At 51.2% G+C, this 27,092-nt stretch overlaps 10 protein-coding genes across 10 annotated transcripts; 3 read left to right on the top strand and 7 right to left on the bottom strand.

The window, feature by feature from the left end:
• Positions 1-1,736: 1,736 nt before the first annotated feature.
• On the bottom strand, positions 1,737-2,426 carry LTR84_007952 (uncharacterized protein; the record flags this gene model as incomplete). Its single annotated transcript, XM_064851504.1, has 1 exon — positions 1,737-2,426. One exon carries the CDS (start codon positions 2,424-2,426, stop codon positions 1,737-1,739), a length of 690 nt encoding a protein of 229 aa, XP_064710507.1.
• A 1,889-nt stretch (positions 2,427-4,315) lies between these two features.
• On the bottom strand, positions 4,316-6,721 carry LTR84_007951 (uncharacterized protein; the record flags this gene model as incomplete). The annotated part of the gene is made up of 3 exons (XM_064851503.1): positions 4,316-4,395; positions 4,449-4,836; positions 4,892-6,721. The coding sequence occupies 3 exons, from the start codon at positions 6,719-6,721 to the stop codon at positions 4,316-4,318; spliced, it is 2,298 nt and encodes a 765-aa protein (XP_064710506.1).
• Positions 6,722-8,270: 1,549 nt separating this feature from the next.
• Positions 8,271-9,566, bottom strand: LTR84_007950 (uncharacterized protein; the record flags this gene model as incomplete). Its single annotated transcript, XM_064851502.1, has 1 exon — positions 8,271-9,566. The coding sequence occupies one exon, from the start codon at positions 9,564-9,566 to the stop codon at positions 8,271-8,273; it is 1,296 nt and encodes a 431-aa protein (XP_064710505.1).
• Positions 9,567-10,612: 1,046 nt separating this feature from the next.
• Positions 10,613-11,432, bottom strand: LTR84_007949 (uncharacterized protein; the record flags this gene model as incomplete). The annotated part of the gene is made up of 2 exons (XM_064851501.1): positions 10,613-11,213; positions 11,269-11,432. 2 exons carry the CDS (start codon positions 11,430-11,432, stop codon positions 10,613-10,615), a joined length of 765 nt encoding a protein of 254 aa, XP_064710504.1.
• An 880-nt stretch (positions 11,433-12,312) lies between these two features.
• Positions 12,313-13,112, top strand: LTR84_007948 (uncharacterized protein; the record flags this gene model as incomplete). The annotated part of the gene is made up of 2 exons (XM_064851500.1): positions 12,313-12,684; positions 12,741-13,112. The coding sequence occupies 2 exons, from the start codon at positions 12,313-12,315 to the stop codon at positions 13,110-13,112; spliced, it is 744 nt and encodes a 247-aa protein (XP_064710503.1).
• Positions 13,113-14,428: 1,316 nt separating this feature from the next.
• On the top strand, positions 14,429-15,310 carry LTR84_007947 (uncharacterized protein; the record flags this gene model as incomplete). The annotated part of the gene is made up of 1 exon (XM_064851499.1): positions 14,429-15,310. One exon carries the CDS (start codon positions 14,429-14,431, stop codon positions 15,308-15,310), a length of 882 nt encoding a protein of 293 aa, XP_064710502.1.
• A 389-nt stretch (positions 15,311-15,699) lies between these two features.
• Positions 15,700-17,694, bottom strand: LTR84_007946 (uncharacterized protein; the record flags this gene model as incomplete). The annotated part of the gene is made up of 1 exon (XM_064851498.1): positions 15,700-17,694. One exon carries the CDS (start codon positions 17,692-17,694, stop codon positions 15,700-15,702), a length of 1,995 nt encoding a protein of 664 aa, XP_064710501.1.
• A 1,233-nt stretch (positions 17,695-18,927) lies between these two features.
• SU2 (Eukaryotic peptide chain release factor subunit 1) lies at positions 18,928-20,305 on the top strand (the record flags this gene model as incomplete). The annotated part of the gene is made up of 2 exons (XM_064851497.1): positions 18,928-19,048; positions 19,122-20,305. 2 exons carry the CDS (start codon positions 18,928-18,930, stop codon positions 20,303-20,305), a joined length of 1,305 nt encoding a protein of 434 aa, XP_064710500.1.
• A 1,018-nt stretch (positions 20,306-21,323) lies between these two features.
• On the bottom strand, positions 21,324-22,601 carry LTR84_007944 (uncharacterized protein; the record flags this gene model as incomplete). Its single annotated transcript, XM_064851496.1, has 1 exon — positions 21,324-22,601. One exon carries the CDS (start codon positions 22,599-22,601, stop codon positions 21,324-21,326), a length of 1,278 nt encoding a protein of 425 aa, XP_064710499.1.
• Positions 22,602-23,376: 775 nt separating this feature from the next.
• Positions 23,377-26,637, bottom strand: LTR84_007943 (uncharacterized protein; the record flags this gene model as incomplete). The annotated part of the gene is made up of 1 exon (XM_064851495.1): positions 23,377-26,637. One exon carries the CDS (start codon positions 26,635-26,637, stop codon positions 23,377-23,379), a length of 3,261 nt encoding a protein of 1,086 aa, XP_064710498.1.
• Between the last annotated feature and the right edge of the window lie 455 nt (positions 26,638-27,092).

Genomic DNA, 27,092 nt, shown 5'->3' with positions numbered 1-27,092 from the left:
GATAGTATCCGTGGTTAGACTCGCCAAGACGACCTCTGGTTGGCTGCCCTCGGACGACGTGTGCTACCACTTTGTATCTCGTCGGACCAGGAGCCTGGTTCAAGCCACGATCGAGTGGACCATGGGGACCAGTCTGGCAGAGTACATGGCTGTTCGGTGCAGCCTGCAAGGATCGGTTTCCGTGTCACGGAACAGAGTTTGGCCGTCGTCCGGCGCTCAAAAAAGACCAAGACGACGATTGGGACCCGTAGGTCTCGTGATACCACAACTCAAAAAAGGACCTGCTGGCGACCGGGGAAAGGGTCCCTAATTTGACGACCGCCGCGATAGACGACGACCTGGACGCCTCATTATTCGCTGATGGTCATGGGGCAGTCTCGGGTCATTGTGCCAAAATGCTCGCAGAGGTATTTCCTCGTGCTTCGACGCCAGGTGCCATGAAACTAAAATCTCGCTCTTCCTCCATGACGAGATTCTCCTCCGTGGCTTGAATTTTTCACCACGACCTGGATTTTCCGAGTCTCAAAATCGCACCCATGGTGGGCAATGGCCGGGCCCCTCGGAAACAGGCGCCAAGTCCACTTCTTCGGTCAAGGGATGGGGTTTTAACGCAAGTCATTCCGCTCGCGTCGAGTTTGGTCGAGAATATTGTGTACATGAGCTCTAGAGAAATGCCGAGCCTCCCTAGACGGCAAGTTTCGAAAAGTGAAATCTATCTCGTCAAAAGTCGTATCGAATTTGGTAATTGTGATCTCATATGGCGCGTATGTAACACGGCTGTCTGGCCATAAACTCTCTGGAGGTGCTGTACGATGTTGGCATATTAGTCGCAAATGCCCACAACTAGTGACTCTGTATTGATGGTTCATGGTTCTCGTTCCTCTCGATGATATAGACTATATACCTACCTGTTTATCGATCTACGATCTCGCCGACAGCGAATTAGCTCATTCGATGTCCCCTCCACCAAGCCGGCCCGGTGGACACCTTTCGGTCTGGACTACTGTGCCACGCGGCTCCGCGATCTGAACATCGTCAAGTCATCCCCTCCCCCCCCCCCCAACTAACATTATAATAGCACTTGACAACCGTGGAATCGTGCTGATCAACATAAGCACAAGAAGAGATGGGGACGTGTAAGATCTATGTCACATGGATGAAAGGAATGAGAGAAAGCAAGCTGTATTAGCTGAAGTGAGTCACTTGAAGTAGTGTCAATTGGTTATTGGGCTGTCTCTGTCTATCTATAGGAAGAGAGAAAAAGAAAGAGAGGGAGAGCGAGGAGAGTGGCAGGGGGCAGTGGCAGTGGTGCCAAGCCCCACGTGACCTCACGTGACTATGGATGAGAGTTTCACAGGGCGAGGAGAATAGCTGATATGCGATGGACACCCCAAGTCTTCTTCAGTTCTGCGGCCGAGCTCATCTCAGCTTCAAGACAGCGTCCCCGATCGGACCTCCGACTGCGACTGAGATGGTATGAGCTGAATCTACACGCCCCCTCTGTGCACTTTCGAAGCAAGGCTTCCCCCCGAATAGCGTGACCTCCAAGGGATCCAAGCCAGCCGGACAGTCACATCAAGTGTCTTCCACAACACTCCTTCGACCCATGTGCCCGCGGTGGATGAACCTCTCGTGGCTCCAACATTCGACAGTGAGAGGGTCTACCGCTTGTGGCGCGACTGGGCCACTAGACCCACGGCCTCCGTTGGCCCCCCTCCAATCCAAGGAGTCTTCCACTAGAGTGTATCACGCTGCACTTGGTCCATGCGGTCACCATGGTCAGGTTCGCTCGTGCCGTCCTGCTCCTCCGAGGGAGGCAAGAACGCCTGTCTCTCCCCCAAAGGACCGTCACCTGGTGGAACACTCCCGTTGTGCTGTGTTCCTCCATGCCGAAGGAGAAATTCGTGGTGTGCTTTGCGGTCCTTGCCAATCTTGATCAAGCTCAATTCCACTTTGAGAAACTCGTAGTGGTTCTCCCGCCAGATGTCTCGCAGTCGTGCTTCGGTGAGGATAGATGAGGTGTAGAGCTCGCGTACTTCGCTCGGTTGTTCGAGGTACCACTCGTGGTAGGATGGGATGAGAGGATTGCTCACGTCACTTTGCTCTCGTTCGAAGTCTGGAAGCTTGCCGACAAACGACGAATGGAGTTGAACAAAAGCGTCCAGGTCGACTGTGTGGACGTGGTAGCCCCATCGAAGAATTGTGCAAAGGTAACCGCACAAGCCGACAAACTGAGGCAGCGGGAGGTCTTCGCCCCCGTACTGTGCCGTCATCTCACTGTGTACCTGATTGGTATGCCTCAAGTCTCGTGTGGCTGGTGCAGTGGCTCCCTCGTCTTGGTCAGAGGGGTTGCCGTCAGTACGCCTTCTTTTGTTTGGGGGCAGTGGTTGGGGCTCCTCCGAGTCGTCACGTCGTCTAGGCGCCATTGTCGACTGCGGCAACGTCGCGGCACTGGTGAGATGGAGAGCAAACGGCGATGCAGAGCTGGTCGTGTTGCTGTCCTCCTACATGCACCGCACGTAGAGAGGCAGCGAGATTGTGTCGACACCAGATTTTGTGCGGTGGAAGCCTGATTTCCGGCCAAGACGGATAGCTACACCAACCTCCCACCCCGGGTGGGTTTGTTCCTCACACAAGGAAGAAAGTTGTTCCTTTGTCAGAGGGGCCTTGTTATGTCGGAAAGGCCGTTACAATGGAGCAGGTGCGGCAAGGGCAAGCACGGCTTGCTGGCATAAAGACTTTGCTATTTGCGCAGGACGCAGCAAAGGCAGTGGAAGGGTAACGAGTACATCGACGTGCATATGGCCAAGCTCGTGCTGCTGCACAGGGTATATCAGGAGTCATGCCCCATGAAGGACAGTGTGGTCCACGCACAGCCTTGTCCATGTCCTCCACCGGCCTCCAAATCTAGAACCCCCCTTTCGTCCTTCTCATAATGGACCCTGCTGGTCGTGCTTCTACAACATTACCGAGTGGTGATCAGTCTTCAAACGTGAGTCCGCGTCCTGTTTTCCGCTCGCTAGATGATATCAACGCTGACTGTCGATCCACAACAGGAAACATCCTTCCGGCCATGCTGTGTCCGATGCGCCCAACTTTACCAGGAACATCCGTAAGCCATGGGGCCCTCTCTGATCGACGTCCCTACTGACTCTGACGATGACAGCCACCTGCAATGTGACCCCTACTTCCGAGACCAGAGGCCAAACGCCGGAATGAGCCGGGCCGCGGCGTACGGGTGCCAAAATTGCCGCATGTATAAACGAATGTGTGTCCCGGTAGGTTGAAACCCCTTGGACCCGTCCTCGATCCCATCCAAGTACTGACCAACGACGAACAGGTTGCAGAAGAGTTTCGGGAGGACCTCCACGAGCTTCAACGTCGTGCGGATGCATTCGTGGAGGCAAGGAAGAAGGGGTTCGGGTTCCGTGAATTCTTGAAGTTGCGAGACATTCAACAACGGTTTTCCAGGCGTTGTAAGGTGACGCGTCCGCGACAGCGGCGGGGTCAAGTTCGATAGGTGCCCTGGGGAAGTTGTGGTGGAAAGACAACGTTATGCCTGGTGGCAATGTTGAGAGGAGCACAGGGAGTTCCTCGCCGTCCGGTGTGACGGATTTTGAGGCAATCTGCAACACGCGGCCCCGATCAGGCCATGTATCAAAGTCATCGCAATAGCAGGCGGCTGCCACGTGGATTGTCCTCTTCACTCTCAATCTCCCACACTAGAAGTTAGAGTCCCTCGCGGTTCTGCCCAAAGGGTGAGCTCGCTACCCACCCCGGCACTTGTGAACATCTGGAGACGACCGCGAAACCTCGTTCGGTATATTAAGTGCACCTGAGCACCGGTCGTGGTATAATATATGACCGAAATTTGCCACAAAAGTCTGTCAGGTCTGTTTCCGATTCAAGTAGTGGTTGTCGGCCGGGACGAGTCGAGGCCTCGATCGTTGTTCGATCATGCCGTCGCACAAATAGGGGAGGTTCGAGAATAAGTACAACGTCCAATGTTATGCATTACAGTGAGATGGTCAATTCGAAGTTGCCGTTTGAGGATGGTGTACCTCTTGTACAAGTAAGCTCGTCTGGCTCTGAGATATCAAGCTCTACCGACCTAAGTGTTCTCACAACGGTTGTGTGGCATCCGAAACCTCAACACCCAATAACAGCCAAAGACATTCCGAAATCCACAATTCCGCACATTTCCCTGTCGTATGTGATGCAATCAGCTCGAGTGGTACCCTTACCACGACAACTCCGATAGATGTTGAGCAACCATCCCCTCCCGCTGCCGCAACTTCCTTCTCATTCCCGGATCCTAGTCGCCGCGGCGGTTTCTCTTGTGTGACCCAGATGGCTCCTCCGCTTCGTCCAGGTCCGTGTTGGCTCGCTTTTCACCTGGAACCCGTCAGTATATGGTCTGCATGGTGCGGACGACAGTTGAACCTTACCTCGTGGACCTGGTTGGGCTGGTGGTACGGTGGAGAATTCTCCATCGTCCCCGTTGCCATCTGATGCCGTGGTCTCTGACTCGTCATCTCGAGCCGCGCTCTTGCCCTGGGCAGCCTGGGTTACGGGCTGTGGTAGAGAGCTGTCGGCCGAGTTACCGAGCTTGGCGAGGGCACTCAGTCGTTGAGTGGCGGCACGGAGACGGGAGCACTGCTCATGTAATCTCTGACGTTCAGCCGTCGATGGGTCCTCGGTCCCGCCGATATGCACTAGGTCCTCGTCATCCAAAAAACTCACGGACTTGAAGCTCAAGGTACTAGGCAGTTTGGACAGCAGCTCCTGAGACATCGTCTGAAAATTGATCTTTTGCTCCATCTTGGCCTTGAGGTCCTGTATTCTCACATTAGCAGCTTGAAATCCAACTCGAATTGGTTTCTCGACTCACTTGACAGTACTGAACGGCACACTGAACGACCTCGACCGCCGCGAGCCGGTCGCCAAGCATTTCCGGGGGAATTCGTTGCGCAATGAGGCTCTGGACGTCGGCTTGGCTCATACTCATCCCTCCATGCGTATTTCGGTTCGTCGAACTGAGTATGGTCATGACCTCGGCCACCACTGCGCGAGTGATCTCGGCGTGGCGGGTCGTAGGGATCTCAAGCAAGGTGGCACTCTGGAAGATGGGTGCTGCGTCGAGTACCTGCAGATCCTGAAGGACGAGGTCCTCGAACCGCCGATGGAGCGCCTCGACGGCAGGAGTGATCAAGTACTGGAGGGTCCCTTGGGCGATTGACTCCTGGAACAAGTGCGAGACTAGGGTGACCATGAACTCGGAGATGATCTGCAAGATCGAATCGAGATAACCCTGGACGACATGGCGCCAATCGCGAGTCAACCGACGAACGACATCGCCGGCAACCGCCTGGTTGAACTGCCCCGGGGTTTGTTGATTGCAAAGAGTCAGCTGAGTCATCGTGTCTGCCAGGAGAGAGTCGTAGTCAATGTGACCATCATCTTCATTCGTGGCACGTGGAGAGACCTTTCCCGAGAGTCGTTCGGACTGAAGACACTCTAGTATGGCGGCAAATTGCGACCGAAAGTCTTGCAGGACGGTCACAATTCGTGTTTTGACGTGTGTTTCGGGACGGTCAGAAAAGAACAAGTCGTTGTAATTCCCCATCACGGCGGCGTAGACATAGTTGTAAAACGGCGTACATTGTGTACCGAGGATCCCACGAGTCTCCTTGACGATGAATGAGTTGTTGACGATAGGGAGACTGGCGAGCCGAACCTGCAGTTGGTCTATCTTAATCGCGATATCTTGAAGTAGGCCGGGGAGTTCTTTGGTGATGTGGTCGTGGTAGATTCGTGTCAGACGTGTCTGGAGGTTCACTGCCCCTTTGTACTCTTGTTTGATGTCTTGCCATTTATCCGTTGAGAGGTACTCGGCCTCTAGTTGTCGACGTTCGAGAATACTTACGTCACCTTGCTGAGGGCCTCGATTCATGACCACATGCCAGCCGAGTCCGAGCGTATGGAGCTTGTTCTGTAAGACTTGAATGTACTGTTCTCTGTCACCAGGGTGATTTTCCAACTCGTCCGGCTTGGTGACCACACCCAGGGTACGCCGGCCTTCTGGGTCGACCTCTTTAGCAATTGCGGTAATGGATTGAACCGCGACCGAGGCTCTTGCGGACATGACCGCGATGATGATGGTCCTCTCAGGTCTCATGTACTCGCGGACGAGCTCCTTGACAAAGGAGGCGTCGCCCAGAGTCTGTCCGGGTGCTTCGTTTTGGAACAGCCCTGGTAAATCTACAACGCTCAGGTTGAACAGGAAAGGCGCGATGTATGTGACTTTGAGGACATCAGAAAAGAAATTCTGTGTCTTTCCGCGGGCCATCTCCCTCGCGGCATGTTTGACAATATCCCCGAACTGGCTGATGTCCCTGCTGATGGTGGTTGGGACTGCCTGACAAAGTCGGGCCTGGTCCTCTGTGCTTCTTGTAGGGTCTGGTTTGATCGAGACCTCTACGATATGCTCCGGGCCACTCCCTGTGCGTAGATTGAGTTCTGTGGCGAAGCGAGTGCAGAGACCCTCATGTACTGGGAACTTCATCCCTGTCACACTCTCCAGTAATGAACTCTTGCCGCTACTTTGATCACCACAAACGATGATCCTAGGAAGGTCGATCTCATTGGCAAGTTCATGTTCCCCCTTGAGGTTTTCCACCACCGCCAGGAAGTCGGCAATGACACGTTGTAGCGGCTCCATCTGGAATGCAGGTATCGAGCTAATGTGGATAGGTACCTGGTCTGAAAAACGGTCTTGCGATAAGAAGTGGGTTGAATGGCGATTAGCCACAAGAATTTAGGAGGAGAAAGACTTGTGCGAATGAAGACAAAGAGTTGGACAAGATCAGGCGTCTTTAGGCACGTTATAGGGGTTCGTCGCCAGTGCTGTCCAGTCCCTTGGAAGCATCAACAGAGGAAAGGAGGAAACCCCAGGGAAGGGTGCGAACAAACAAGCCGCAGGCAGATATTGTTATGAACCTGACTGAGACCAGGCTGGGCATAATCAAGTGCAGCGCCCACAGAAGGCCTGCGCCAAGCCCCAGTCAGAGAGGCAGTTTGGCGACTTGAGGCAGTTTCCCTTGTCACCAGCACAATCGTGACGACGTCGCGCCTCACAACCGCACAGCAACTTGAAGGTGGCTCTCGACCGATCGTCCTCGTGCCGTTGTCTGGTCGAGCCATATCTTTCAAGCTCGTGCTGTTTCACAGTTTAGGTCTCGAAGGTCCCTCCGAAATCTGTAAGTACGACAGTGACAAGCGATGGTGGCAGAGGGCCTCAATTGGGGCCCCGGCGGGCTTCCCACCGAAGAACAGACTCTGGTTCATCTAAACTCGCCAAGCTCATTCGCCCAAGACACGAGGTCAGACAAGAGAACCATCAACGCGCGCAGGGAATATCGTGCTGCCTCCCACACCGGGAATGTTCAATGTTGGAAGGTCGGTAGCGAAGTGTCTCCCATGTCTGGGGTTAACAAGAAAACCCCAGCGGGCAAGGCTCGGCTCTCATAGACACATAGCTATGCGCCGGTTGAATACGGTTGGCACACCTCCGGCAAAAGAGCAGGAGAGTCTGGCAAGTGTGGCTATATAGAACAATGTTTTCTGTGCTCGGAGTAGGCTATTATTGTAGGTTCAATTTGGTGATGAAGAAGCGAGGATAAAGTGACGAAGACCAACATATTTCTAGTTAAATGAGGGGACGATGACTCGAGGAATGAGGCTGGCATGTTCTTACCAGACCAATGGGGGTGGAAGGTGACTAACTTGGGTGGGTAAAGTGATATATTATGGGGCACTAGCATTCGGGTGTAGCTTAAAAAAACGAAAGTTTTAGGTGCTTGATAGCCTAGAGTGTGTCTAAAGAGGTGGCTGAAGGGTCCAGCTAACTGTGCCGAGGGGCTGCCGCGCGGGCCGAAGTCCTCTTCTCCTTGTAGCCCCCAGGGCCGCCTGAGTACCTACTCTAGGCGATACCCACGACTCGTCTTTATACATGTGTAACGCCCATTATTGGAAAGAATTTTTCTGCGTTATTTGCTAATTCAGTAGCCATCAGAGTGATCCCTCAGAATTTCCGCCAGGAACCTCCCATCCCTCCTTGTGATCAGGCAATCAGAAAAGAAACCTTCAACACCATCACCTCAGAACCGCCTCCACATCATCGACCACCTCGTAAAGTACTCCCTCCCGCCTTTGGAATCTCCCCCCCTTTTTTTCAACATGACCATTCCTAAACTGCCAGTAGGAATCATTCAGGTCTGGCGAAGAACGAACTTGCTGTGTGGTGAGGACATCATAACTGCCCAGTCGACACTTTCCCTAACTTTATCAGTTCCCATTTGTCCTTGCATGACTGACGATTCATCAGCCTTCTCGCCTTGGTTTTCAGAAGGGACCCCCCCAGGAAAAGATTCTGGTCCCGGTGAGCTCAAAATATAAGTGTCAAGATGGCCAGAGTCATTATCATCAGCACCTGCTTGGGTTCCTCCCTGACCGCCGGCGCCGCTGGCAACGCTGTGAATAGTACCAAAACTAAGAGCAATATTTTCCAGAACCTCATGATCGATAGAAGTATTGCTCGCACCAACAAGGGAAGTAGCTGCTGTAACAGGAACCTGATCTACCAGTAGCACTTTATAGGCACTCCTAGACACTTGGGGTGTGGGGGATTGTTGGTGCATTTCATCCGGGCTATCCTTGGGGTTCAGGTCGTCATCCTCTTCCTCATCACTCTCCTCCTCATCACACTCCTCTTCATCACCCTCCTCTTCATCACCCTCCTCTTCATCACCCTCCTCACCACCCTCCTCACCACCCTCCTCCTCCTCATCATTCTGGTCATCGCCATCAACCATCGAGACGTCGGAGGAGGTGTCAAGCAAGGCATCAGGGCCATCACCAACCACCACCACGGCTGGGTTGACAGGGTCATTGTTCATGCGGTTCGCCTGCGGAGTGCTCCCACTCAGTGTGACCGTCGATACTCTCTTGTCGTCGCTCCAAGTTATGGCCTGTTGGGCAGGAGTCAGAGAATCTCGACTTGCGAGCTCTTCGTCGACTAAAACTTGCCGACGACGGTAAACCTTGACCGCAAATTTGAACTTTCTGGTGGCACTTTTGGCAACTTGTAAACGGGTTTTCAGTTGTTCCTCATCCCCTTTCCCTTGTCCCTGTCGATAAGAGCTTATCAGGGCAAGAGCACCATCTCTGTAGAGGAAGCCGACCATATCGGCCAGCCGCGGTAAGCCAGATTGCTCGTCACGTTGATCCACGTCCTCAAAGACCTCCAAGGCATCCTGTGTTGTTTCCAACAATTCAGTCCACGGTCGTTCCAGAGGGTTCGATTCCATCGCCTGAATGAGTCGGTCCTGTAGACCCTGTATCAAATCTTTAGGACTGTCAAAGACTTCGCCGTCCCAGTCATTTTTGACTTCTCCTTTATACATCAGGAAAGGAATCTCGATGGCGTTCATCTGAAGTCTGTCAAGGCGTTCATTGCTCTCCTTCCGTCGAGTTATAATGTTTGGTCTTCGTATCCCGGGCGCCATCCTGCTTGGACACTGACGCGTATGTCTGTTGAAGGCGAATTAAGTGGTGTTTGGGAGCGGTAAAGGTATATGAAGAGGAGTTGGCGAGCTTCTACCCGTTGATGACGGAGGCAATACTGATAACTATAATAGTATCCGCCAGCCGGTGAGCTCGGGCTTCATCCCTGGAAGTTTGATGACTCTTTGAAAAGAACATCTCACGGCCTGTTTGACGTTCACCCCGTCAGGAACCCTGCATAGTCTCCTCCGATCATCAGCAACAAAGAAAGCTTGGCCGTGAACTGCACGGCGTCGGTTAGGCACTTCAACAAAGTCCACCGGATAGGACTGATCAATGTTACATTGGACATCCAGTACGTAGATAGATTTGTGACCCTGATGAGGTCAATAGCGTTGTTGAGGGGAGGTCGGTAAAGTAAGACGAAGGGGCACGATCGACAATAGGCGTACTTCTAGATTCATTCTGATGCTTTCTCCGCCGTAAAAATCGTGGCCAAGGCACTTGTGATTGGGTCTAGTTGAATGGACCTTGTACTCAATAAGGCCCTTGGAAGTAAACTTCGATAAAGCGTCTGTGGTGATATAGCGATGAGTAGTGTAGTCCAATGATATTAGCGAATAGTAGTTATACTCCTTGCCGTATTCGGGCATTGTCTACAAAGGACGATTTATGCTGTATTTGATCTGCCTTTTCTTCACAATTCACAAGCGCTGAGATGGTGTAAACAGCTTCGGACATCGCCCGGCAGTGTCGATATCAGCTGGAAGCTGGCGCTCAGATATCGCCCACCGAGTATTAAAGGATCGATAGCGAACACCAAATTTGTAAAGAAAACATCGATTCATAAAAGGGGCTACGTGGGAAACCGCGCCACCATCGTCACAGAGCAAGAGCAAAGACCCCGAAAATTTCATTCTCCCACCACTTGTGACTGATTCGTCTCCCAGTAGAGATAGAGGCATGCCGCCCTTTTGTCTGTCTACCCTGGTGCCCCCTCAAAGCCCTCTCTCCCCTGTGCAACACCGACGGCAGTGGCCCACGACTTCTAGACATTTTGGGTGGTTTGGCTTGCACTTACAGATCTCAATTCCACTTGATTTCCTTTTCCAACTTGGCGCTGTCCCAATAGCTGGTACGAAGTCCATATATGGCACCAGAGTTGAGTCCCAGGGTGAGAAAAGACGTCAGGTTTGTAGTAGATTTGAGCCTGTTCGGCCTCTTGTGTGATCTTGGCTTGTATGATGGCCTTGAGCACCGAGACCACGTCCCCACGATCGACAAAGTCGCTTGTGTGAATTGAGATGGGGATATCATCGCCGCTGTCTTTACCCGTAGTAAGTACTGTAGCTTCAACGCCCAGTCGACCTTCAGCTGTTCGGTGTGCAACGATGGACCATACTTTGTCAAGATTCTGACGACTGACAAAGACGATCCATTTGCCACCTGTCACACCGTAATGGCGGGCTTGACTGAAGAGGGTTGCACGAAGCGACTTGATATCCCGTGGGGCATTGATGAGTTCCTGATGATCTTCCTCTTCGTCATCGGTATCCAGTCCGCGGAAGTTAGAATCGTCTTGCACCAGACTTGGGCGCGATAATAGAGCTCGATGGTATAGTTGCCTCGGGACACCAAAGATGGCACATCTGCCGGAGGAGCTAGATGTCCCGCCGGGTCCTTGATGCGGATGTGTTCACCAACAGGAGTGCAGACTGCGGAAGGGCGGAGGCGAGCCAGAAATTCGTCCACTTTTTCGTCGGCGCCGCAGAGGAGACATGGGTGACGGAAGGACTTTCTGTGATTGTGGCGGTCTTTGGAGCAGTGCCGGCAGAGGCTGAGGAGAGTGGTTGCTTGGAATCTGCCATGACGGCGGTGAACAGGCTATGATCAGACGAGATGAGGCTGGCGATGAAAAGGGGGGATTCTGATCTTGTTAATTACTTTCCCCAGGTGACCATGCTGCACTTACCAGCTCGATTGAGTAGGGAATTGGTGTTAGAGTGTCTGGAAGTGGTAGGAAGGAAGAAGAGCCTTGAATCACGAGATCCAGGATTTTAGTGGTCGAAATTGAAATTGTTTGCTCCTGGTGGCATTTCCTACTTAGGGACAATTTCAACGCTCCAGTGAGAATCGTGTAGCGTCAAAGAAGGTGACTCTAGGTTTGACATACCCCTTTATTCCTCAAGCAAGGCTCCATGCCTGCCTAAAATGAGGCGACACAGCTAGGCATGCCGCGGCTTCTCATGCAGGGACAATGCAGAAACAAGGAGCGGCCACCAGGCTTTCACAGCCTCGTGGGTTGAGCTGTAGAGAGAAGCATCGAAATGAATGGTCACCACAAAGACCGTCTCTTTTTGACGAACTGTGGTCCTACACAACGCCCGCACTGGGACAATACAGCAATCCTTTGAGGTCTCAACAGGAAAGTCGCTTGCTCCTGTTATGGAAGGCCATAGAGGAGTGAGTCGGGCCCTATTGTTAGATCTGCTCTTTGCTGATAGCAAGGGGGGAGTCGTTCAACAGGGTCTGGCCTAACTAAACATCGCGTCACAGCCGCACGGAGCAATCAAAGGAACAGGTGAACCTGCAGATCCATACAGCTTAGTGCAATACTCATCCTCAAAGGACTACCTCTTAAGTCCCACGCAGGTGGTCGTGCGGACAGGAGGCTCTCCTCTTATTTCCTTCAAGTTCGTTAGCCTTGGTCAACCTGCCACAGATTCACCTACCGATAGACTTCTCATTATGGAAGAATCCAAAATCGTCGTCAAGACGCCGCACAGCGGTACGTTCGCTCTCAAAGCAACGATATACTGCGTCTCAGAGCTCGAAATTGGTCAGCTCACAGAGCTAGCTATCGCACACGGTGTGGATCGACGTGGCTGTTCAACTCCCGCCTCGCTCATCAAGAAACTCGGCCAGGTGTCGCTATTAACGACCACAAAACACTACAACGTAGACTTCTGCAGGTCGCTAAAACTCACGGTACCACAGCGCTGCACGGCTGGTGAGGTGCGCGAAGCCCTCATCGCACATCTCAAGGTCTTTCAGTACCTACCAGTGGAACCATACATCGGTCCAACTGTCATAGAGATCTCGAAACCTATCCCTGACGAGGTAAGTTATTCTCATAGACGTCTTTATAACAACACGTTGCTAACTTATCCGGCCAGACTTACCAAGAAAACATCCTCGGTGACAAGTACAGCCACAATGGAAAATATCCCACACAAACCACCGCCGCCACCACCATCGCCACCACCACCACCACAACCAACAAGACTATCAACGAGCGTGGGGCTTCTCTCCGGTTGTCTAAATGGGCGCCAAAAACTGTGGCTCAGACGCTCGCACCGGTCCAAACACCCATCAAGCCGCAAGGCCAATCTGCCGATCGGGACAGATCACTCTGGGCGTCAAGGTGGGCCCCTGGTCGATTTGTACTCGTTGGAAAGAGAGTCAGCAACGCAGCACGAGCCACCAGTGGAGAAAGTCAGGCAACCCCCCGGACCTTGGGCAAGAGACAAGCACAAGAAAACAAATAAGCGTAAGCGCCAGTGACAGCGTAAGCGAAAGTACAAGAACAAGTACGTGCGAGAACTTACAAGATGTTTTCGACGAAGAGATCTAGCCGTTGAGTCCATATCACGGCGGGCAAAGAAATCTCGAAGTATTGAGACACTTCCTCCCTCTCTCTCGGTGGAAGTCTCTCACTAAACAAACACCAAACTTGCGGCGACTAAGTGAAAGCGCTCCGATGGATCGAAGGACAGGAGATTTCGAGGATTCAACACATGGAATGGATATTTTATGCATGAGGGGCTGAGAATGGGGACCATAATGCACCTTTTGCAAACTTGCGGAGAGAGCTATTCCCCCTGTCAGAGATGCTTGTCTTGTTAGTGACCTGATCAACCACTTTCAATTCAAGTTCCTCAAAATGGGGGGGGATATACTGGGAATCTATGATGTTTTTTGTACCTCCTACTTTGTACCTTAAGTACGCATTTCTAGACTTTGTCGCCGGCTGGGGAATCCTCCTTCCAATCTTTCTCTCTGCAGCCCCAGCCGGCTTGGCATGGCTTTCCAATCATGGAACTGCCTTCCTCTCTCTCTTTAATTATTCTAAATTATCTAATTACGATACATGTTTAGAACGCTCGTCCAACCTCTTGAACTTAACTTGTTCTTTTTTGCATCTTCCGCGACTAAGCAATTTTTTTTGATATTGTAGTAGAAATTCAAGTATTGCTCTGTATACCTTTTCGCAGCGTGAATTTCAGTACCAAGCAATATAATTGCACGGTACCTAGTAGGTCTGTGTACTCTTGTCAATCATGACACTCTCAACTCATCAGAGTGGCAACACTGTAGCATGAACCAATGTTAAATACCTAGGTAGTTAGTTAGGAGTAGCCCGAATGCCGGTAAGTTGGGCCTCAAAAATGATTGTTGGAACAAATAACATCGATGTCTTTGATGATAGCTGCCTAGGTATTCCAGCATTGGTACTGATTCCTTCAAGCAAGAAAGAACAATCAGCCTTGTCCTGGATAGCTGGGGCAATTCTTTAGGAGTGGTGCACAGTCGCCAGTCTTCGTGTCGCTCAGGCATCAGACAAAACATATTCGCTTTCATCCTCATCACACTGTCGGACACACGTGTGTAAATACCTCATACCTAGGTTGTCAGTAACTTCTCCATAGGGGTGCATCATTGGAAGCTCTGACACAAACTCCCCAGGTAATTAGTGGTATCGTCAGCAGCAACCGGAGTGGTGCGGTCAAACGAAGCGTCATCCTACGCCGCGAGACTGACTTGGAAGGACTTGGAAGGCACCTTCCGCAATTCACTCACCATCATGTTGGGGGTACCACAGGCATTGTCAAGAGTACGCCCCAACCGTGTCTTCAGTTCATTCAAGTTGTTCTCCAAGCTAAACATCCGCCAACCAAAGGTGCTTCAATTGCAATCGGCATTTTCCATCCCAGAAGTTTTGAACCCGTGGGCTCGCTTCTCCAGCAACATGACTTCTTCAACTAGCGGGATCACTTCATCGTTCGCAGCTTCATCTTCGCTAAGGCCACCAATTGACGACCCTGAGATCACCTCGATCCTGTCCTTCTGGTTCTCCAACCGCGAAACCAGCAAGAAATGGTTCGGCGGCGGCGAGAGCTTCGACCAAGAGATCCGCGCCCAGTTCGCCTCCCTCGTGACGCAGGCACGCAACGACCAGCTCGATCACTGGACCGAAACACCACAGGGCAGCCTGGCGCTCATCCTTCTCCTCGACCAATTTCCCCGCAACATCCATCGGGATTCGGACCAGGCACACGCTTCAGACGCAAAGGCATGCCAGGTCGCGGTGGCGTCGATTGCACGAGAATTCGACAAGCAGATTCACGCCACTCCTGCAGACTCGGACGCAGAGGCAGAGGGCATGGGCATGATACAGGCACTGTTCTTCTACCTGCCCCTGATGCACGACGAGTCAGTCATGTCGCAGATCGCGTGCATAGCGCTGTCGGAAGCGTTGGTCACTCGATGCGAGCTCGCCAACGATGACTTCGCACGCGACTACGTCACTAGGAGTATCTCTCATGCCAAGGGACATCGTGATACGATCGTCAAGTTTGGGCGGTTTCCGAAAAGGAATGCTATCTTGGGGAGGGAGAGTACGGAGGAGGAAAGACTGTTTCTTGAACAGAATCCAGGTGGCTTCTTTTATTCTGGTCCTCATTGAGCGAGATACGGAGTATGCCTTCGCTTTCATTCGGTAAGATGTTTCAGTTCGCTTTCTTCGATGACCTTCTACTTTACAAGATGAGCTTCTTCGTCGATTGAGGAAGAACAATCATTGGCATCAGATTCGGTTGGGAGATCACATCCAGCGAGGAGTGACTGTCAAGCCACCGCAAAAGTTGGTATAGATGAGAGAATATTGTACAACAAGTTGTTTTTAATTAGAGATCTCTTATTTACAGACTAGTTTTCGGATTTAAGAGTCCGATGTCGACCTCAGTTGCACCCACATCCTAAATGTCCTCTGTCCATGGCCCCATGGAATACCAAACTGTTGTCACCGGTTTTTTGGCGGGCCGTCCAAACTCTCCAACCCTTTCAAGATTGGTCTCACTTGATCCCAAACCTCTCTTTGGGGATAATAGCAAACGTAGTTCCGATGATCGCCAAGATAGATGATACCAAGAGCAAGGCCCAGCAACCCATGCGCTCTTTGGCACTGATTTCTTTTCCTTCTGAGCTGAAGATCTTGAGATAGAAGCTCACTGGAAGAATGATACACACAGTAAAGCAGAACAATGATCCCAACAACGCCATGAGACTGTCAAAATCTGGGAAGAATATCGCGAAACCCAGCTGCACCAGATTCGCCAGGATCCCAACGCTAGACCGCGCGATACGATGCTTCCAGCTCTTCTCGCTCCGAAGGCGTGCTTTGGGATCCATCTGGCGCAGATCAATGTAGAATTTCTTGTTGATAGTGTCCTGCATTGGTCGGTTGCTGAGTGGGATTTTGGTGATGGGAATGACGGCAATAAGCATGACAATTATGAGGGACAATGCATGGGGGTAGGCTGTTGAGCGAAGGATGTTTGCCGTCACCTCGTCCATAACTCTTTCTCCAAACATGAGGTAACCCAAAACTGCCATTGAGGTATCCAATCCATATGTGAAAATGTAGGTATATCGAACAGCTTTGACATATTTTTGTGGATGGCGCATGTCCTTATAAACGGCAGGAAAGACACTATGGCCACCCCACGGAGCCATGATCAGGCCTAGACTGAGAGGCACCGTCGCCCAGTTTTCGGGAAAGAGATATGTCTTGGACATCTCACGAAGCGATCCTGGGGCGTGAGGCTTTATGAGGCCATCAGCGAAAATGATGACAACTATAGACAAACAACAGAAGATTCCAATGACACTGGTAAAACTCAGGTATTTGAATGGGACGAAGTTCAGTGGGATCAACCCAATGGAGATAATGATTTTCCATGTAGTGTTGTCGAAGACAGTGAGCAAAGAGCTCATGCTATCTGCGAAGAGTATCACCAGAGCAACATTTGCACCGGTCAATTCCAGGATGAACAAGGATTCGACAAAGTTTCTGCCCGTTGTGTCAAAAGCAAGGAAGGCAATATCTCCGTAGGTGGATGAGCCAGTGTTTGTGTCAAGACATTTAGCCAGCAGCTTTGCGGTGTAAGAGGTGGCCAGGGCGGACAGAGTGAGGAATGTCAGACCGAGCACCCAACCTGCATATTTGATCCCCAGAGGCAAAGCAAGTATGCCAACTCCAATCAGGACGTTTGTTGAATTGAAGACAGTCATGGGCACGGTAGACTCGCCGACTATGCGCTGGATGACCTCTCCATCGGGACGGACTTCTTGCTCAACAACTCGGGGAGGTTCCTCTTCAAATTTGTCGTCCAATCCTTCTCTGGCGCGCCTGCTGGCCTCCTCCTGCTCCATAATGAGTATGGAAGCACGTTGTCGAGCGGTCACGGTGAGTTTTGAAGAGATACTTCCAAAACTGGTGGCATACAAACTGGGATTATGAGCGCCAGGACCCATGGAGCCGAAATGCGATCTTAGAGTCTGTCTGCTCTGGCTGGGTAGCAGTCTAGATGCCTCGGTTGGTGCATCGGCTTCTGGCTGGTCATCTTGGACGGCAGAGCTTGAATCATGGCCCATCTGGTAGTGTAACAGCTGTTGCCTCAACAGAGACCTGTTTGGGGCCGTGGACTGTTCTGCAACATCTTGCACAGCTTCCGGATCAGTATCTTGTAGAGTGACAGAGTTCCGACGCACGGGAGTGATCTCTCGAAAGCCGGCAGCTCTTTGTAAGGATTTGGCAAAGTTATCGATGCTATTTGGGCCACCCATTTGTCGGAGAGAATCGAATCTTTTGCCCAAGGACGACTTCCGCCTCAACCGTGCACCATCTTCTTGTCCATCTCTTTGGGGAATGTCTCGTGGAGTAGAAGTGGAAAAGAATCTTTGAGGCTGGTCATCCTCGGGCACGGATTCGAGGGAGCCGAAAGAACTTGCTCGGCCATGCTCATAGGTATTCCAGTCAGAGGGGGGTTGTTTATTTCTCTGTGACATGATGTTTGTTTAGTGGGAAAATGGGAGCAGTTTTGATGTAGTGCTGGGGTTGGAAACAGGAAGAAGCAGGAGGTTCAGAACATGATCTCATCAAGCAAACTAGTGTGACAAGACAAATACAACACAGAAAGCCACCAGACAAGAAAAATTTGTTTGTAGACCAGAAAAATATGCTAGGTCAGTTGGTAGTAGACATCAGGTAGCAGCAGGTACATGGGTAATCAGGTCAGTAAAGACCTTGTCGACGCAGGTCATGAGCCGATGATAGCCAGAGTGGTGCTCGTAGTGCAGCCACTGCATCGCATGGAGGTCAAATGGACTGAGGTTTGTTTGGCCAGATAAGAATGTCACGCAGCGGGGAGGGGTTCTTCTGGGCTCTAACTTAGGCGATGGGTGGAGTTTTATGGAGCCCTAGTTGGCTGCTAGGGTGCTCAGAGCCTCTAAAGCTCAACGGTGGGGTGGCCAAAGCCTGGCTAAGAGTGAAAATCACAGGGTTTGCTTGATTGGGTGGCAAAAGTCTATGGCAAACCTTGGAAAGCGTGGCCAGCCAATTTGGCATTTGGCAGAAAAGACTCGGAAAAGAAAAGAGCGGGGGCAGCGAATGCAAAAATTTGAGTCGGGGTTTGATAAGAGACCTCGTCCATACACGTGATGTAACTAGATTGCCGACCAGAAGAAATGGACCATACCGGTGCGGACCGAGGTTTTTTCCGACTGTCACGTGAAGCCAGAGTTCAGTGACTGACGGTGACTCTTTAGGGGTCATTTTAATTCATATGGGGTCAACTTAGGTGATCTTTTTTCCTGGTCAGCCACACATCTTGGGGCCTGGCACTGCCCGCACACCTCGCCCACCTACCTAGCCTGTCCATGCTGCCAGTGGCCTGCACTGCCTTGCCTCCTACTCCAACGAGTCTGAGCCTCTGAGGGTGTTTGTCTGTACATGCAAAACCCACAACCTAGTTACAACCCAACTGGATACCCACATCCCTCCACCAGCCAGCATCCACGTCGACTGAATACACCAGGACTCATCCTCACTAATATTCACTAACCACAAGTCCTGCTGTCTGAATTTCAACGTCATCCCTCTCAGTCTTCTCTCGACCAAACCTCCTACAATAACCCCTCCCCTCATCCCACATTCCACCTTCAATCTTTTTTGACTCTTCGCAATTTTGTCGATTTCTTCCTAGCCAGTAGGCCGCCTCTGGTCGCCTCCCGTTCGCAATTATGTCGGCTCCACAACCAAATGAAGCAGAAAAAAACATCGAGATATGGAAGGTTAAAAAACTCATCAAACGCCTCGAGGCTGCTCGTGGCAATGGAACCTCAATGATCTCCCTCATCATCCGTAAGGATCCCCGACCAGAAATCTTGAGACGCACTTTTGTGGTATAAATGCTAATGCCATCATGTCGTTACAGCCCCCAAGGATCAGGTGTCTCGTGCCGCCAAAATGTTGGCCGAAGAGTTCGGTACTGCTTCCAACATCAAGTCAAGAGTCAACCGCCTGTCCGTCCTCTCCGCCATCACCTCCACCCAACAGCGTCTCAAGCTGTACAACAAAGTGCCTCCGAATGGTTTGGTCGTCTACTGCGGTGAAATCATTACCTCGGAGGGAAAAGAACGGAAGATCAATATTGATTTCGAGCCCTTCAAGCCTATCAATACATCCCTGTATCTCTGTGATAACAAATTCCATACCGAGGCTCTCAGTGAACTTCTCGAATCCGACCAGAAGTTCGGTTTCATCATCATGGATGGCAATGGTGCCCTATTTGGAACCCTGAGTGGTAACACCAGAGACATCGTCCACAAGTTCTCGGTCGATCTCCCCAAGAAACACGGTCGTGGTGGTCAGTCAGCCCTACGTTTCGCTCGTCTGAGAGAAGAGAAGCGTCACAATTATGTTCGAAAGGTGGCAGAGTTGGCTGTCCAGAACTTCATTACCAATGACAAAGTCAATGTCGCTGGTATCATCCTGGCTGGTTCTGCAGACTTCAAGAACGATCTGAATCAGTCCGATATGTTCGACAATCGTTTACAGTCCAAGGTCATCAAAGTTGTTGATGTCTCCTATGGAGGTGAAAATGGTTTCAACCAAGCCATTGACCTCTCTGCTGAGACTTTGAGCAACGTCAAGTTCATCCAGGAAAAGAAATTGATCGGCAAATACTTCGAAGAAATTAGTCAAGACAGTGGTCGGGTTTGCTACGGAGTTGATGATACACTCAAGGCTCTTGAACTTGGTGCGGCTGAGACATTGATCGTCTACGAAAATCTCGACATTACTCGTTGGGTTATCAAGGCTTCAGATGGTACGGAGAAGATCCTCCACACCACAAAAGCCCAAGAAGTCGACCGTGAACAATTTATGGACAAAGAGACTGGTCAAGAGATGGAGGTTGTTGACCAAACCTCCTTCCTGGAATGGCTTGCCGAGAAATACAAGGACTTTGGTGCAACTCTGGAATTTGTTTCCGATAGATCCAGCGAGGGCAATCAATTCGTCAAAGGTTTTGGTGGTATTGGTGCCATTTTGCGTTACAAGGTCAATTTCGAGCAGTTGGCTGATGTTGATTCCGAGGATGAATTTTACGATGATTGACAATCCAATGACCTCGCAACAGAGGGCGAGGAGGTGACCATCAAGCTTCCGGTACATAATGTGGCACAGCCATATCAGAATGTGGTCTACAAGGCAGCCTCCTCCAACTCTGAGCGTCCCAGCGACGCAGAAGCCTCTCACTTGAATTATGGGAGCAACAAGCACGCGACCACCCGCCGGTCGCACTTCAACCATGTCAAATATCTGGACACCGAATCTGGCACATACCGCCGCGCCGAGCGCACATTGACGCCTTCGGCAACGCAAGACATCAGTTTGGTCCATGGTAAGTTTGAATTCATTGGATCAATCACATGCTAGCAGAAACTGATTTCCTCTCCTTACAGGACATAGCAACCTTCGCAATATGGTGATGGTCTGAGATGATGACGGCTTTCGGGTTCAGTTTCAACAAGTGTCCCAGCGCCAAGATGTTCGAGTTCACCTGTCTCGAACCACCATCAGGCATAAGTTGAAGACCACATCGAACCCGATCTAAGTCCAAAGCACCGACATCTCTTGTGAGGCATGGCCACGTTTCTGTCAGACCGTTGGCAACACGTTTCAGGGTCTCATCGTTCTACTGTCATCGAATCTATGAATCAAAACGGACTTGAAATTACTTGACTCCCCACATTCGTCAAACTGTCTGCTCAAGGCCAGCATTTCCTGTCCACGCAACTCAACTCATCCTTCTTGCATCCGACTTTGTCGTCCGCACGTAACATCGAGCTCTCATTCACTATCCAGATCTATGCATGCACAATCACCGAGACTTCTCATTCAGGATCCCAGATAGCCCGTGGTTGCCCATGAGGTCCCTGTCGAGGGATCTGAACAAACGTTGGTTGAGGTCTCGTTTTTACTAGCCGGACGGTCCAAAACCTTACCCTTGTATTCTACCTAGGTAGCCAGTCACTCATTTCAAGAAAAACCCTCACAGGATCAACACCATTCAGACAGCCAACAACCGGTTGTTCATATTCCAAATGCTCACGCTCAACTAGTGCTTTCATATTCATTGCTCTTCCCCATTCGTCTGCAACTGATCGACAAATCGTCCTAAATAGCGCAGACTCTCCGTATACGTTGCCAAGCCGTGCAAAATACTCTTCAAGTTCGCGTCCAAATCATTGGTATCATGGCCGCCCCCATGGTCTAGTGCTATTGCCTCCCTTTGACCTTGAGCGTTGTCCTCCTCTGTATCTGCCTCCTCACACTCGACGAAAAATACATAATGCCAATTCCGGCGCCGACTGGGCCTCGTATCAATACTAGTGAGATTGAAACCATGGGTCTTGAAGACCGCCAGCGCATCCGCCAGCGCGCCAGGCTTGGTATGTGGGATCGTGAACGTGATGAGGGATTTATGGCGGACATGTGCCTTGGTGGTGCGGTTCTCGACATCATGGTTGTTCGTAGTGGTGAGCTGTAACCGCGAGACCAGTGCGGAGTGGAACGCAGGATGTCGCGGCCGCAGGCGCGCGTTGCGCAGCACGAGAAACCGCGTTGTGTTATCGCCGGGCGAGTCTTCGATGTTCTCGGCTAGGCACGTCAGGTTGTGTTTCTGACCGGCGAGTCGTGAGCTGATCGCTGCTATTGTTGCGCCGAGAGCTGGAGGTTCTGTATCTGCTCCTGACACTGTTGAAGGGGCAGCTCCTTCACGTGCGACTAGAGAAGCCGCCGCTGATGTGCTTCCCAGATCGATTCGCTCCACGACGCCCGCGGGGAAGTGTTTCGACAGGAACCGTCCGCATTGGCCCCATACCTGCGGATGTGTGTAAAGGGTGGAGATGGGAGGATATTGACGGGCTGGTGATCTTTCCGGTAAAGGCGACCATGAGGACGAAGAGGCATCGACGGTCTGAGAAGGATGCACGAACAAACAGTGGTGGACGGGCAGGTAGTACTCGGCGCAAACCTGCAGGTCTGGATATTGAGCGGTTGTGCTGCTGTCGGTGTTGTTCTTGTCGTCGTCTAGGCCGCACTGGCCTAGGAGATCGAAAACTTGCACGACGGACCCGTTGGTGCTGTTCTCGATCGGGATCACGGCGTAGTCGTAGGGCTGGGAGTCGGGTTGTCCTGGTGCGGATTCTGTGGAAAAGGAAGAGGAGGTTCGCTGGACCGAAGAAAAGATAGATGTGAAGGAAGGTAGTGGCTGCAGTGTTATCTCTGGTTGTGAATTTGGTTCCTCTGGGTTTGTTCCTTCGGGTGAGAAGAGCTCAATGGCCGCCTGGTGGGAGAAGGATGCCTCGGGCCCAAGATAGGCGACTCGAAGGGTGTCTTCGTGAGGCATGGCCAGAGATTAGACTCCAAGTCAGGTCAGGCCTCAGAAGCCTTCCTCTTCCCTAGAATCATCAAGGTTGTCTTTTTCCCCTCGAGATCACACATCAACACATTGTTGACTTGGGTATTTTACCCCAATTTTTTTACAATGAATTTCCCCGCAGTCGGCACTCATCCCACCATGGGCCACTGCGAAAGTCAGCGTGTCAGTGGTATAAATGAGAGTTGGTGGCAGATCAATAGAAGTGCAAAAGGCGGGTTCTGTTCACTACGACCCTGCCACTGCCTAGCATGTGTAGCCTAACTGGTTAGAAGCTCTGATGAATACACATCTCCACCCAGGTAGCTACAACCTACAGGGGGGTCATGACATCTTGCGCAAGGCTGTTAAATCCGAACCTTAAGGGGGGAGGATGACAAACGCTATATGTAGGTAATCCTTATACTGCTATCAATAATCCAAATACACAAGGAGTCGATCCCTTTGGTCCTTACTGCGTTAAATTAAAAGTATACCTAGGTCGAAGGTTGGAATTAAAAGTGGATAGCCAAGTGGTAGGGGTCGTGCTTATAAAGATAGGTATCCATCCCAGGTCACTGTGCTGTGTCGACCCCAGGGAGTGAGTGAAGTCCCGGAACATGAAATGGGGTATATATGCATGTCCAATCCTGTGCGTTGTACTGTGTTCCAATGATCCCGCCATGATGCAAAGTTGTGGAGTATCCGACTCGTCTACTCACAAAAGCAAGTTCAACACTTCTCAAACGCCATTCCAGCCTTCCAGTCATTGTTTGACTGCATCTCCAGTCTTCTTTCTCAAGAAAACTCGCTTGATTCCGCTCATGTCACTCAGACTCATGCGGCTCTTGGGCCGAGACCCAGGCATTAGGCTCGCTCGACGACTCTTGGAGTCTGAACTCGCTGACGCTGTACTGGTACTTGGTGAGATGGTTCCCACACTGGCTGGACTTGATTTTGGGCTGGAACTAAAAATGGAGGCCCGCCGACTTCTTGGTGTCGAAGCAATCGTGGTCGTGGTCGTAGTAGTTGTCGTGGGGCCATTTGTGATGGTTTGAGACCCTCCACTGACTGCCCTGGCCTTGCCAACGATTCCTTCGACCCAGGCATCACGATTAGTGGTAGGCAATCCTCCATAAGTAGTTGCTCGTTTGCCATTAACTCTAGGTCCAGCAGCACCCAGAGGTGTGTAACTGGTGCCACCAGTGGTCGGAGGGGTGACCACAGTAGTGGTGGTTGTACCCTCGTTGACTATAGTCGAAGACCTTGCCCCTGAAGATGTGTTGGGATCCGCGAAAGATACCGCATTCGATGGTACATTTGGATCAATGTCGATGATTTCGGTGGTGGTTGCGCCATTAGAACCCGATGTTGTCATCATTGTTGGGGTCATCGTTGTGAACGATGCCGGAATTGCAGGGACAGGCGGGGGCACCCAGCTACTATCGTTTGTAACCACACTATCACCACGCTCAGCTGGTCGTGGTTTTGTAAGTACATTGCGAGGCTTCGTCACTTGTAGGTTCGACGGAACGCTGCTGTCGAAGCCTGTCTGGGTGATGATTGGTGACCTCGACTTTCTTCGTCCCTGGCTCCCAGAAGCTCCACTCGAACCGATCGAGTTTACAGAGTCTCTTTTGCCGCTGACTGGAAAGCTGGCTATCTCAAGTTGACCCTCGCCAGTTGTTCGACTGCCATGATGGAGACTGTATTCTTTGAGATATTCTCCTAAATCAGCCCATCCTCCTCCAACCCGAACCATGACTCGGTTGCCATCTCCAATAGTTCGTACAAAAAGCTTTACAGGAGGAGTATCTCGAGCTTGTCCAGCCCGAGTTAGATGATAGAGGCGGATTTCCGAGTCCCCAATGCTACTTCTTCGACTGCTGGGTTCATTTCTGACCGCTGATAGGGTCAACGCCGGTGTAGGGGTCGAAGCACGGGTCGATGAGCTGGATGAAGTTTGAGCCAAGCTAGAGGAATCGTTGTCCTTTGCCAATCGAATCTTAGTCGGTAGGCTTGTAAGTAGATCTTGGATTTTATCATCTAGTGACGCAGTCTTCTTATGCTTCGGTGTGATCAGTTCTGTAGGCATTCTCGACACTTTGCGAGAGATTGGCTCAGATCCCTGTTCAACAACTGGTGTCACAGATCCTGCACTTGAGATTGGCGTGAGTGGTGAAGAAGCGCCTCCCATTGCGATGGTATTGCGCTTACTTGATCTCCTAGGAAGACTCGGCAATATAATCGGTGTCAAGTCCTGTGGCTTACTCCGAACTTGTAGAGGCTCCACGAGTAATGAAGGGGATGGTGAGGGAAGAGGGGTGAGATCTTGGGTATGGATAAATGGCTTCAGATGGGCTGATGGCGTTTCCATCTCATCGGAGCGGGGTTCGCTTTTGGGAGACTCATGTGAAGTCAGTTGCTGCAGTGCTTTTGAAGGGGTGCTCGGGGCTGGAGACTCTGGCATGTTAGAGAGCATATCCCAGCTTGCGGATCTTGTCAATAAGACTCTCTTCAGCTGATGATTGGGGACGACCTCAATCGAGGTGGTCGAAGCTCGCTGAAGCATGGGTGGGCGAGCACCTTCACGGAGTTTGATGAGTGGTTTGGCACCGAACCAGACCGAATCTTCACCATTCGCCTTCAGAGGACTCTCCACAACATTGATCTTCGGGCTTGGTAAGACACTGGTCCTTGTGACATCGATAATTTCAGCATTAGAAATGTCGGAAAATGCCGAAAAAGTAGAATCGGCTACGGACACTTTCGAGGCTTCTCTCCTGTGACCTCTACTTTCGGGCAGAGCGATCGTCAATGAGGGTTTTCTTTTGACCTTTAAGTTTTGTTCGAGCCCGTCCAAAGTTGATGCATCAGGGTCGGAAGGCACCTTTACCGTGAAATGTTCGCTCGGAGGCTGATCAGCATCAAGTACTGTCTGAGTTGACGTCGCACTGCTTGAAGGTGCAATCTTCTCCTGCGTTTTCGATATATTCTTCTCAGGAGTTGAAGTTGGGGATGGGGATAATTTGTTTTTCAGAGCACGTTGTTGAGCATCGACCACCCATGTCGCATAGTCAAGTTCAACTTTCTCCATTCTATCAATCCAATTTTGGGGAAGTGAGTCTTCTTGTCCTTCCAAGATGTCCAGAAGTTGATCTGTTCTCCGTCCCAGGTCTGCAACCTGCTCTCCTAGCCAGAGTTTCTTGTGCTTATATGTGGAATCTGTTATGTTTCGTGATAGTTCGGGATCACGGAGTTCTTGGATGGCAGACTGAAGCCCCGACTGAACAGTAGCTAGTCCAAGACGAAACTTTGGCAGGCTCCGCAGAACCTTTAACCGTGTATCCCATTCGTCGAGAAGTAGGTTCAGTTTAGCAAGATCTGGAAGAGCTTGTATAATGGTGGCGGTAATAAGGGCAGTAAAGTCACGCATCCTTCCATAGCTAGTCCGGACCCCAATAGGTCTTATGCTGATGGATTCCCCCGAATTTTTACTGTTGGCCGGAACGTGAGCTTCGAGGACGTGATCCTTGATTTCCTCAATACCCAGGCTATCAAGGTCGTCTCTAATTTCCCCGAGCCTCTCTTCATATTGATCAACCAGATCTATGGGTAACGAGCCCAGGTATTCCACGCTGGAAGTTTCCATGTTTGGTGGAGGTGTAAAGCCGAGACCAAAGGCTCGTTCTCTCTTGCTGGGCCACCTCCACTTAGTCACTTCGGTTCTCCATTCTCGTAACTTTTGTGCAGCGAAAGCTGCCCTTATACCGATTTCGCGCTCAGCTGAGGAAGCATCGATGATGCTCGAAGTGAGAACATCCTGCGCGGTTCCGCCCGGTATCGTCTCAGTGGCTCGAAGCGCCTTTAAGGTCGAATCTGGTGAGAGGTTGGCCAGTAAAGGATCCAACTCTCTGATGGCGAACTGGGCTTTGCGGCGCGGGGACCGTGATGGAGATTGCGATTCCGTGTCAATGGGAGGGTCGAAGCGGGGAAATTGAGCGTTGGTAGGTGTTGTGAGAGCCATTGCTACCCAGATGGTTATACAGGCATGAGCAGACCAACACTCTCACAGGGTCTGCTGTTCTTCGAGACTCGGACAGCCAGCTTGAGAGCAGGCGTGCAGCATACTGGAGCAAGGTGGCAAGGCAAGGCAAGCCAGGCAGAAGTGGGCTTAGAATGCTCGGTAGAATATCGAGGCAGCTGGAACGTTCATGTCTCAATCAAAGTGAGGAACATGCATCGCCGTCATCTCCAGGCACCGAAGCAGAGTCACACGTGTTGAGATGGATGATGTGCAAAAGGGATCATATGAAACTGGTATCAGATAATGTGGAGATGGACTGATTCTAAGTCAAGAAACTTGAATTCGAATACCAGACTTGGGGATTTCAAGCAGAGAGAAATTCGGCCAGAACCAAGTATCGCATGACGCCCAAAGCCGGTTAAAGTTGGCCCCTGTCCAGGGTCCCTGGGTATTCT

The sequence above is a fragment of the Exophiala bonariae genome, assembly GCF_035927105.1.
Source record: "Exophiala bonariae strain CCFEE 5792 chromosome Unknown scaffold_3, whole genome shotgun sequence".
In the NCBI taxonomy this organism is placed as follows: Eukaryota; Fungi; Ascomycota; class Eurotiomycetes; order Chaetothyriales; family Herpotrichiellaceae; genus Exophiala; species Exophiala bonariae.
This window is presented reverse-complemented; position numbering and strand designations above follow the sequence as displayed.